A 12791-nucleotide genomic window follows, 5' to 3' on the forward strand; every position below is an offset into this window, starting at 1 on the left:
ATAATATTTGCACCTTCCTTACTTGTGAACACCCGCAATTACACTAGTGAAATTAAAGTTGCTACCTAGCGTTCAAGTACACTAGTGAAATGTAATACGTTGCTACCTAGCGTTCAGATGTAGGCTATTGAACATTAACGTGACATTGCTTGCTTATTCTTTCGTCAACTCCATGCTTTTAGGAAAACAATCTTTTTATTATAGTTCCTTCTTCAATGAGCGATTACCAGCTCGTTTTTGTAACAGAGATAGCTGTTTATTGTCCTTAGGTTTACAGAAACACCTATTCATATTAATACGTAGCCTATGGAGTGCTGCCGACCACTGTTCATTACGGCCCAGAATGCCTTGCATGTCTTTACAACAAAACACAGTAAAACCTAAATGCCAGTAAACATATGCATTTGCATACTTGTAACATTTGTAATAATACTCTCCCATCATGATATTTAACAATAATGAAAAATTGAATTTGAATACCGTCAATGTGAAAATAACTGTACTACGTCAGCAATAAATAGCTAATGTTCTCCTTACCACTTCAGTTTTTAAGTCCATACTATCCCATGGCAAAGCAAGGATTTCATGATTGGGAAAGGTTGCCAAATGTGGAAGGTGATAGTTACCAAATACGGGTGGGTGGTTTGCCAAATCCTGGAAACTTTTAGAATGTTTCCTTTTTTTTTTAGCTTATGCACCCTCACATTGGAGTCCCGAGTTCAAATACAAAATTTGGTATTGATATGTGACAGTGTTCCTGAGATAAGGATCGACTTCCTGTTTCGAGCTTAGCCGCCCGATTTCGCTTTGGCTGTGACGGGCAAACGCTTTTAAAATCAAAAAATCCTTCTGGTAACTTTTGTGAGGCTTGGTCCAAGGATAATGTACGCCAAGTTTCGTATGCGTTCGACCAAATTTGTGACCTGTGAAAATTTAGTTTCGCTTTTCTGTTCAATCCAATATGGCGGATGAACGACACGCCCACCTGACGCCATCTTCGCTGAGCAACTTACACCGCACTGACCGGACGCTTTAAAGTTGGAACGGTGTCTGTCTCAAAGGGCCTAGGCGCCAGAGCTGACAAAAATTAGGGAGATGGGAAAAATAAAACTTAAGAAGAACAATAAGTGTGCTGCTTTGCAAGCACACTTAACTACACAACTTTTCTGATAGTGATTCGCGACGTTCAGTTGCTACTATGGTTTTGGGAAACACTAACGTAGTGTAACGATGCATTGGACTATGTAAGTTCCAAATATGAATGTAATTCTCATGCATAAAGCAGATGTATTTGTTTATTGTACAAAAAAAAAAAATGACATGTCAAGCAGTCAATTGACTACATTGCAGTCAAGAAGTAGGGCAAAATTAATTTCTAAAACCAAAAAACGTGGGTCATAGTTGTCTAAGCCTCTATAATGTAGACAGCCGTGGCCTGTTAAAAACGCCGTCAATAATAAGCCTTTCAGAAGGGGCTAGTCAAACAAGGCTACAGATTAATTCTGAACAGTTATTTCTCTACTGGCTCAATTTGTATCACATCACTGTTTTGATTTTTGCATTTAATGTGCATCTACTGTAGGCAACAATGATTAGACATATCTACGGACTATATCATGTGGACAAAACATAGAAAAATTATTAACCCTCGACGTTGCTCAGCCAAATAGGACCTAACAGCAAAGTAGCCCATCAACATTTTGGAGTTACAGGCGATAAATAGTGCAACAATGATGGTCAAAAGTAGCCTAAACATCATTAGCGGTTTATTTATTTATTGTAGGCCCATTATTAAAGTGTTGTTTTTTATCTGAAGGTTCAACTGCATACTAGGCGCTCTCCCCAATCCTAGACTTTCACGTTGCTTGTTTGTAATGGATGCAAAACAGCCTATTGCTGAATGTCTATGGAGGGACGAATGAAGCTGTCCTCGGGCCACCCCGTTGAGGCTAGTAGCCTACATGCACACATATGCACATATAGCCTAGTGCATAAATAAAGTGCATGCACACATATTCTCTCCCGGATCAAAATAGTATATATGCTTAGGCTATACCTGTGTTTCTAGCCTCCTATAGGCTACGTATTGCAGGTGAGACATGGAAAAGCAGTTTTAGAAAAATGAGTTTTGCCATGTTATCCTATGGAGAGTGACGGCCAATTATATCATTGGATACATATATTTTTCTAGCTATTTAGCCTAAACGGCATAGTGCATGGTATTTCCATAACCGCGAGACAGCACTTCACGATGACGGCAATGAGTAGTTAACAGACAAGACGCAATCTATCTGAATATCTGCAATCTATCTGAAATAACACCTATTTGAAGCCCATTTTTCATGTAACATATTGTGTATTAGTGTAGGCTACATAGCTTAAACTGTGTAGGCTATGTTTAAACAGTAGGGCCTATTGCGAGTTTAATGTCAGCATGTCGACTTTAAAGTCGACACGTCGAGATTAAAGTCGACATTACATTTCAACTTTATTCTCGAAAAGTCGAGTATAATGTCGACATGCTGACTTTAAAGTCAACATGTCGAGTTTAATCTCGCCATGGCAAAAATATTTTTTCTCTTCATGTGTGGCCCTAATACTCCGTCGTACATATCTGACTTCACTAGACTATGAGTGCAAATTCTGACTAGTTCTCTCGCATCAGTCACTGACATTAGAATGCATTGAGAAAACAAAAAGGAAAAAAACTGTTCACCAAGTCATGATAAGCTATTGGCGTTGCGCAGCACCCGTTTGTAATGTTTACTGAGTGTAATCGTAGGTAATGTCGTGTATGAAAACTAGTATTGCTAGGCAATACTAGGCTATAATGAGTGTCAAGTTAAGTGCGGCAGCTGGGTTTAAGTATCAGAGGTTAGAGGTGGGCCTATGTTGTCACTAGTATGCCGTTTTTCCATGGTCACACGGCACAAAGAAAACAAGGTTTTCAAAAGTTCCCACCTTGGAACCACTTTTCGAAAGTTAATGTTTTTGGTAACCTAAAACACCATGTTTGTGTGGAAGCAAGGCCAAAACGATAACAAACTTTACCATTTTCACGAAAACCGTCGTTGTGTGGACATGGCCTCTTTTTAACAGACACAATAGCAACTTTTTTTCATAAAATCTAATCAGTGTTTATTGGGTAGGAGAGCTAAACATGAAACATGAAAATAGAGTGATGCATTCCATATTTTCACTGAAGAAAGATGCAATTCTGACAAGCCATACAGACCTTTTTACATTTTTAAGATTCGGCATGGTCTCATTTAATTTGATACTATGTATATTAAACCAATTTGCTCCAAAAGCAAACTAATCCTATGTTTTTTTTTAAACAGTACTGGCATTTTGTGGCCTAAAAAACACATTATTCAGGAAGCCATATTTAGGAATTAATACTTTAACTTTTTATTTTATTATTTTTTATTTTATTATTACTTTTTATTCTGGAAAAGTATTATTCAAAACCAGCCCAAACATTGTAGTTTGGAAGACACACATATTCTGAGTATGACCACTGAGTGCCCATGAGGAACCAGGTTGGAATCCAGCCGGAGGTGATTTCTCAGTTCCACACTCCATCCCACCCATTTCCTGTCTGCACTCCACAGTCCTATCAATAAAGGCCAGAAAAGTCTGCATCTAGGCCTGTATTTTCAGTAGATGAACCAGATTACCTACAAATCATCTTTCATCTCTACATTGTGAACCTTTTTGATGTAATTTCTAGTCACTTTGCTTTGGCCTCATCCACCATGTCTGCAATGAAAATGAATGGGCAATGGGATGTTGTTCTGATTATGTAGAAAGAGGTCACTTAGGCCAGAATAGGGGTGGGCGATATATATCGTCTGCGATAATATCGTGATTGTTGTTTTAACGATGTGCAAATTGACATTATCTAGTATTTAAATTACTTATGGGGGAAAAACACTCGAAATCACGCATTGAAGACTCATACATTCACAGGAGGTTTAGACTATGAGGGAGAAGCTCCTGGCTGCAGCAGAGCAAGTGTCACGTGATCACTAGTGGGTCACAACGTTGTCACACGCACGCATAATGTTTATTTTGTGCAGGGAGAGTAGCCTCAAAGATTGTTAAGGCGCCTTAACAATCTTTGGTAGCCTACTTGGGATTTTATGAAGCTACTTCTGTTCAAGTAGCATTGATGAGACAGTCACGTTTTTTCCTACACTGTATTATATGGAGAGAAAACATTAGCCTTTGAGTATTTTATTATGGTTAGTTGTAAACAAAGAACTATTCTCATGTAACTCTTTTGTAAATGGACTGAAGTTCGCTCTAAATATCTACGTTTACCGATTATGCTAACCGTTAGTATCTCTATGGGATTTCTCATATACATTAGCCATAAGCTAACGCATTAGTTTCTATTCTGTAACTTGGAATGCTAGCCTACATGATTGCTCTTAAACAAAACATCGAAGGATATAACGGAGATGTACTCTGTTGGACTGCTTAGTTTTACAGTGAATCCTAAGTAAAGGTTTTTGAAAGGAACGTCAGCTTCAGACTTTCTCTTGGAAAACAGGTTAGGCCTATTCATCTTCTCTAATGTAGCTGGCTAGACCATGTCATTGCTACACATACAAGTCGGGGCAGAATTGGAAATGTGTAGAGTGACAATGGATTGGTTGATTTGTTTAAAAAGTCACAGGTTAGGTTATTGGTTATTATTGTAATGATGCTATTCATAAATAATGAGCTGTAAAGTAACTCAGACTTTAACAAAAACAATTTTTTAAAGGATATCGACTAATTATCGTTATCGTCAAAATCACAAAAAATATCGATATATTATTTTTTGTCCATATCGCCCCACCCCTAGGCCAGAAGTACCTTGAAGGCTCAACGTGCATCCACTTGTACCAACACCACCAGTGGCAGTGCTTCTAGACACAGGTAAGGTCTAAGAAAGCAAAATTATGTATTTCAAATTTGCAACACACACACACACACACACACACACACACACACACACACAGTAACTGAACTAAACAAATGGCATTGACCTGCCTTTGATCTTTTTTAGGACTAAAATTCCAGGGGCCTGTACTACGAAGCGGAAGTTTACTGGCTTATCTGGGTAACTTCGAGAGTAACTTGATCACGTGTGGCGCAACTTCCCGATTAACCCGTACTACGAAAGGTGGATATGTTTTAACCGAGGTATGCTGCCATGGCAATCTACGCTGCATCTCAAACCTGCTCCGAGCAGGTTGTGTTCTTGGTTAACCCGAATGTTCCGTTAACAACACCCTTTATAAGTACCACCCCTCCACTAACAATTCGAGACAATGTCGGTGTACCTGGATGATCCATACGACATTGGAGCGCAAATCGTGAGGGGCTGTCTTCGCAGGGCGAGGGGTTTTAGAGACCGCCATATATAGACTATATATATCAGAGTTTCCACTAGAAAAAAATGGTGCCGGTCAAAGTGAGAGGCAGAGACATTTTGATGATATGCCGGTCAAATATCCTATTATCGCTTCTTAATTAGTCAAGTTGAGGAAAACTGGAGACAGGCTATGTAGCTTAAAGAATGACATAATCAGGCTGAATAGAATGCAACATGTTCATTAGCCTAACTTACGTAAACATGCCTAACAAGATCTAGCCAGTATGTTTTCATGGACAGCAAGAGTCCGCTTCGTTCATTGTTTTAAAAAGGCTACGTTGTTTGTTGCTGCTACCCACGTTATCTCCAGTGGTTCCACTGTTTAACTTGCACAGATGCGCACACACAAGAATGAGCGCTCACACCACTACCCCCTAACGGTACCGATCCACTTGCACGACACTTCATTTTGTCGTGTCGCATAGATGTCGCGCTGCCTCCCCACGTTCAGTCGTGTATGGGCGTTTTGTTTAAAATGTCAGTTACCAGCTCATACTCAGTTCGTTTTAACGTATCTTAAGTGTTTTTCCACAAATGGACCACAATTTTAGGCATGTACTTAACAGTATACAACACATTAATAGCCTAAACAAACTATGCAAGCCATTTGGAAATCTTGTTTTATTTAAACTACTCAATGCAATCTCAAATCCTTACCACAAACACCAACAATACCGTTTTTTCTTTTGGTCCACGGTTCAATGATACCGTTTAATTGTGCCGGAAATTATCCGCGGACCAGCAATCTCCTCGTCGAGGAGGCCCTAACCCTGCAGATCATAGACAGAGAAAGCATAGGCCTACGTTATGCTTTGGGTACAGAACACAGTTGCATGTCCAGTGTACACGGAGAATGACAGTCATGATTCCGACAGATACGCCCGACACTTCTGCTTTTTATCTGGTGGTGGTGGAGTTGACCGGACATCTGAGGCTTCAGACGTTACCAATTTATCATCATCCATCATGTCTGGACTCTGAAAAAACTTTTAAGGCTAGTCTGCCTGGGCCTGGCCATGTTTGAACCGCCTCACTCATTTGTTCGTTGTTTAACATGGACGTTTTAAGCGTGCGCTTCCTATTTGAAATGCAGCATAGGCTATGCGTGTTGTTTAATAGCTTATAAACGATACATTTAAAAACATAGCCAGAGGACGTATTGCTTTAATATAGGCTTACATTTTAAGGCTTATTCTCAAATTCAGATTGCATTAGGGGGACGGGATTATTAGCCAATTTCAATCGGACAATTTGACCGGAGATTTCATTTTGACATTTCATTTTTTTTCCGGCCAATGTCCGGTAATTACCGGACAACGGAAACCCTGATAATATATATATATATATATATATATATATATATATATATAGACGATATTCTCTATGAAGAAAAATAGATTGTCATTCGATATCTTTCCTTTAGATAGGAATTCGTTATCTTTGTCAGATGATCTAGGCAGAAGTCTCTAATGTCACCAGTCATAGCAATGGCCTTACGTGGACATTCATGTATTCCATCTAATCGGTGATGCTGAACATCTGAGCAAGAATACAGTATGTCCGAAAATAAATCGGACATAGGCCTAGCCTACAGTATGTTGAACATCTGAGCAAGAATAGCCTAAAATAAATCGGACATAGCCTACAGTAGGCCTAATAAATTAAAATCACCATTTTAACAAACTTGTTGAATTGAATGTCATATTACTGTACCCTGCACATAAAGGCTACACATTTCCACAGCACCAGAATCCGACCGAATGCCTCCCTCAACCCCTTCCATAATCGGCCTTCCACTAATGATGGCCAACTCCTCTGCTACTGTAACTCTGCTACTCTGGTGCCTTACAGTAGTGTTCAAAGACACCTTTTTCTTGTTAGCTGTAAAACAGAGGCCAAGTGAAGGCTATAAGCATACTAGGCCTACGTGTTTTCATAATTAAGAAATATTAATGCAAGCTATGACTATATAAACCACTATTCTGAATAATGTGTTTGTGTTTCATTTTCACCTGCTGCCATGTGTATTTGGCAATGGTGTTGCATCTGAAATGTTCACAGGTTTAAATACACTAAATCAGTCAATGGGGGCTACTTAAACATTCAATTATCCTATTACTGTAATCTATATGCCCACTTCTAAATTGTGTTGCATCTGTAGGCATTTCTATGAACTCAAAATAGGCAATTTAATTATTTCAACTCATTTCATACATTCTGCAAGCTATTAATCCTCCGTAACACATATTTGAAGAACATGTGGAAATAAAAATTTACTTTTAGGCATTTAGGCTACCCGATCTGCAATACGTTGCCAACAGCCTTACCTTGCTTTGTTCACTGCCGACGTATTTGATTTTTGTCGTAGAGTGGGTTTTAATTCCTCATAACTTGTCATAATAATTGTGCATTCCTCATCAGTAAAATAAGGTGATCGCGTCATCACTGAAAGTGGTGACTTGCGCTGCAACCAGCCCTTTTATGTGAACGGCACAAAACTCAATTAGGTTAACCCGGCTCAACAAATCAACTTCATAATCAGCATCGTAGTACCGATTAACACCACTTAAGATAACCCCGGTTTAACAAAGTAACCCTGGGTTACATCTGGGTAGGTTAAGCTCCCTTCGTAGTACAGGCCCCAGGCCTCCCCATTGATAGAACAACAACAGAATTTACAAACAGGTGGGTTTTATGTGACTATCACCCTGACAGTCTTGCATGGTAATGTTGAGGCTTCTATTAATATTGTGTTGAGTAGCAGCTGGAAATGGGCCAGCGCCTCTGTTAAGCATCTTTCCCTTCATATTCCCTACCTCTCCTTCTGATATGTCTGTCATAGGCAGGCCACCTAGAGGACAGACAGCCGACACTTAGCCAGATCAGTGTTACAGTGAGTGTATTGTCTAGCCTGGCCATGCCAAACAACAGTAGATTTCCTGGAAGATACTAGTCTGGAACACCATAGTTCACTAACATGGTGTGTAACACTGGTGAAAACAAAACCATGTGGTTGTATTTGTTCATTTAAAATGTCATAGAACTATTCTGATGAACTATGTAGAACAGTAAAATGGTGTCCCAGGAGGGTCAGACATTCTATCTAGGCAATTACTGTGCCATTATTTACATTACATTACATTACATTACATTAGGCTGACGCTTTTTTAACCAAAGCGACTAACAACATGGTAAACAGTAAGTTTTAGAACAATTCTCACAATTTTAGGACAGTTTCAAAAAAACATTAGAGTACAGTAAGAACAAGTGCGTCGGTGAGTGCTGTTTTTAACAGTGACTTGTCAGTTTAAAACGGCTGGTGAGTGCTAGGATCAGTAAGACTTGTTGTAAGTGTTGCTATGAGAGTAGATGTTCTCTAAAGAGCTGGGTCTTCAGGAGTTTTTTGAAAAGGAGGTCCCTGCCCTTGTAGGAACTGGCAGTGTGTTCCACCAGCGAGGAACAACAGATGAAAAAAGTTTGGATTGGCTTGAGCGTGCATCGGGTAGAGCTAGGCGTCGTTTGTCAGAGGAGCCGCGAGCGGTCTGGAGGTAGTGTAAGTCTGTATGAGGGCATTCAAGTAGGTGGGAGCAGAACCGGAGACTACTTTGTAGGCAAGCGTTAGAGACTTGAATTTGATCACGGGCCGCCATAGGTAGCCAGTGTAGCTGGATGAGCAGCGGGGTAACATGTGCCCTTTTAGGTTGGTTGTAGACCAGGCGCCGCCCGCGTTCTGGATCATCTGAAGTGGTTTCACTGCGCAGGCTGGGAGACCTGTCAGGAGGGCATTGCAGTAGTCGAATTGGTGAGATGACTATTGCCTGAACCAGAAGTTGGGTAGCATCTTGAGTCAAGTAAGTCCTGATTTTCCGTTATGTTGTAGAGTCGCGAAACGGCATGACCGGGCGACTGAGGCAACATGATCTGAGAAGTTTAGTTGGTTGTCGAGAACAACTCCTAGATTTCTTGCAGTCCTGGTTGGTGAAACAGACAGGGAGTCAAATTTGATGTTGATGTCGTGGTGTATGGTAGGTTTAGCTGGGATGACCAGCAGTTCAGTCTTTGAGAGGTTCAGCTGGAGGTGGTGTGCCTTCATCCATGTAGCTATGTCTGAAAGGCAATCCGAGATCCGTGCTGAAACCAGGGGGTCGTCAGGTGGAAAGGACAGATAGAGCTGTGTGTCTTCTGCATAGCAGTGGTATGAGAAGCCGTGCGATAATCTGTCCCAAGGAGGTGGTGTAGATAGCAAAGAGGAGGGACCCAGCACTGAGCCCTGGGGGACCCCTGTGGTGAGATGGTGAGGTGCAGATAGCTGACCAAGCCATGATAATGTTAAGCGAGGCGTCCTGTGAGGTAGGATTCAAACCAGGAGAGAGCAGAACCGAGATTCCCATGTCAGCGAGTATAGAGAGAAGGATCACGGTGATTAACCGATAAGTCAAGCAGGATGAGTACTGATGACCGGCGGTCGCCCTGGCTTCTTTTAAGGCTTCTGTTACAGACAGCAGAGCCGTTTTGGTAGAGTGGCAGCTTTTGAACCCAGACTGATTTGGATCCAGAAGGTTGTTCTGTGAAAGGAAGTCAGAGACCTGTTTGGAGACTGCTCGTTCAATGCCTTTGGATAGGAAAGGCAGTAGTGAGACAGGGCGGTAGTTCTCGACTTGAGCAGGGTTGAGAGAAGCTTTTTTATTTAGAACTTTGGAATTAAATTCTCATTGATTGTAGTCAAGGTTCCAACTTTTACCAATTAAATTAGAGGTATTGACAAGTTAAATTGACAATGTTCGAAAGATAGATTTTAGTTATTTTAGTGCACCTTCAGCTTTATGATCAAAACATGGAATGCATCCGCATTTGCAGTGTTGCATTTAAATTCTGGCCCATAGCCTATAAAAACACTCCAATTTTCTCTGGCAACAAATAACAAGTCACCGGTGCTGTTTGTTTGTTTCTGCTTTTATGTTTCTCAATTAGCCTATGCGCAGAGACAGTATGAAGACTCCGGTACACACTAGGGCTGAAACGATTCAGAGTTACTCGAATATCTCGATTACAAAAATTACTCGAGGCAAAAACCCTGCCTTGAAGCCTTGTTAAATTCCTATGACGCAGACCTCTAAAGTTCACATAAAGTGTCATGTCCTACTTTATTTACCAAACGGATACTAGTTTAGAATAAACTAGTCAAAAAGACTATAACTCTGTTAAGACATTATGATAGTGTTTGTAAACCCCCACTCAATGATTGAACTACTATGCTTTCTGTTTTGTTTGTTTTGTCCTTTGTCTTGTTTAGTTTTTTGTCTTTGTTCGAGTTTCTTAGTGGTTTGTGTATTGGAACACATTATACTTGAGCTTTAATGCAAATGTTGTGTAATAGGCCTAGCATAGGGCCTAGCAGTTTGTTAACAGTCACGGTTTTGTCATAACTCCTCTATGCATTTTTGCATTTAGAATAGCTCTGAAACCGGGGGGCGAACATGTCGCAGGGGGTGGCGCCAGTGCATGGATATCTCAATCGCAAAATTAAACAATATTTCTATCGGGTGCCTACCATGGACTATAGGCTGGGTGAACTCAGCCTGATCTGCCGGCTATTTCTTTTTCGATTTCTTAAAAGATTGAGCTTGGTCTGGCAAAAGCCAGACTAACCATGGACCTCATAGTTGCAAAATGCAAGGGAACATGAATCAGCCTATTATTTGCACGAACAATAACGGACGATAGCTCTTCAACTTGGCCCATTAAAATGTGCATGAACAGTCTAGCAACACATTTCATGAAGGCCCTTTTGGACATGTCAGTTATTTGCACCACTGGGTAAAACTAAATTTTGTTTTAGACTACTGGTATTTAATTTGTGCATTGACAATTAAAGCTGAATATCATATGAACTAGATGACTAAACTTATGCATATGTAGAAGAAGAAACATTCACAAAAATCCATGATATGACACCTCTTCTTGATAGCTGTTGCATGGAACTGACAGGGATTGTTTTGTTTAATAATAAATAAATAAATGCATTATGCTGCTACCTTCTGCTTTTCCCAAATACAATGTAGCCTACAGGTGTACCTTTCATCAGTCCAGTTGCAATGGATGGACTGTGATGAACTGCCCTACTTGTGATTGTTTAGAGATTTTAAAAGTTTTATAACAATGCTACAAATTTTTTGGCAAGTGCTACAAACCTATTCACCTTTGCAGCGCCAGTAGGCGACTTTGTGTGCGGCCTGCACACACACATTCCAAACAAGCATACAAAAAGTTTCAAGAGTGGGGGATGGAGTAGAAGATGGAGACAAATTCATTAATATGATTTATTTTCGCGGAATGGATGTACAGGACTGAGCGGCGGTCATATTTTGTACCGCTATGCGGTACATCTAGTTTTGACATATCTTGCGATTTTTCCTCTAGGAAAATAACTTAATTCACATTGGGGTTTTGAATTATCGCACCTCTTAAACTCTCGCGGAAGTCTGGAATTCTGACATTTGCTAAACACACTTGTTGAGTAGCCTACGTAACACGGCAAACTTAGATTTTTGCTATCCCAGAGCTAATTTGCAATGCAACTGTTCCATTTGTTAGCTTCAATTTGATTAACACCCGAATCTCCTTATATGGGCTAAAATGGCAGCTTTGGTTCCTTTTTATAGGCGAACTTCAGAGGTCTAAGAATATCAAATCTCCTGATTGTTGGGTTGTTAGGCGTGTAATCCGCTAAATTCACTTCATGTAGGCTAAACAAATTACTGAAAAAAACAACTTCCACTGAACCAACAACCACTGGTCCACAGACCACTGAATAAGCAAGTGCGCCGACCGATGTTGTTACCTATGTCCACTTGTTGAGTGTGATCAGCCTAGATTACCTTACCTTATTACCTTACCTAGATTAACCTAACTATCATACCATGTTTTCACATTCGCTCCTTTCCATTTGTATCGGAATCTCGCCCGAGTTGGAAAGTGTAAACTGCACAGCCGGTAGTTGAGCAAGCTCAATATCGCTACATAACGTTTAGCTAACGTTACCTGATCCAGTAGTAACTTTAGTACATTGATGCATTGTAGGCGCCATTGCATAGACTTGAGAAGTTCTTGCTTTTTTAACAGTCAACTGGAACAGGCGATTCAGTCGACACAGCTTGGGCTGCAGCGAAAGTAACGTTATTTTGATTCTCTCCACGTGGATGCCTTGTGGAAGTGCCAGGTTAGGTTACATGAGCCCAGAGCTAGCAACCACTGCTTGCATGTTCACTTTACGCATGCGCGTAGTAAGTTGATAAAACTCCTGGGGCCGACGCCGTATGGGAGGCAGGGCACACTGGGAAAACTAGGCTACTTGCAAAATGCA

The 12791-nt window shown here is 40.5% G+C and overlaps 1 protein-coding gene across 2 annotated transcripts in view; it reads right to left on the reverse strand.

Moving 5' to 3' along the window:
• mtr (5-methyltetrahydrofolate-homocysteine methyltransferase) overlaps positions 1-12687 on the reverse strand; it is a 53962-nt gene extending 41275 nt beyond the window's left edge. The window contains exon 1 of one of the 2 annotated variants that reach the window (XR_007192393.1): positions 12470-12687. Coding sequence is in view for 1 of the 2 variants with exons in the window: in XM_048233592.1 (XP_048089549.1) it covers positions 12470-12515 (46 nt within the window). In the remaining variant the exon portion in view is untranslated. The remainder of the gene's footprint in view (positions 1-12469) is intronic. The other variant, XM_048233592.1, reaches the window with a different exon arrangement.
• Between the last annotated feature and the right edge of the window lie 104 nt (positions 12688-12791).

The sequence above is a fragment of the Alosa alosa genome, chromosome 22, assembly GCF_017589495.1.
Source record: "Alosa alosa isolate M-15738 ecotype Scorff River chromosome 22, AALO_Geno_1.1, whole genome shotgun sequence".
NCBI classification, from domain to species: Eukaryota; Metazoa; Chordata; class Actinopteri; order Clupeiformes; family Clupeidae; genus Alosa; species Alosa alosa.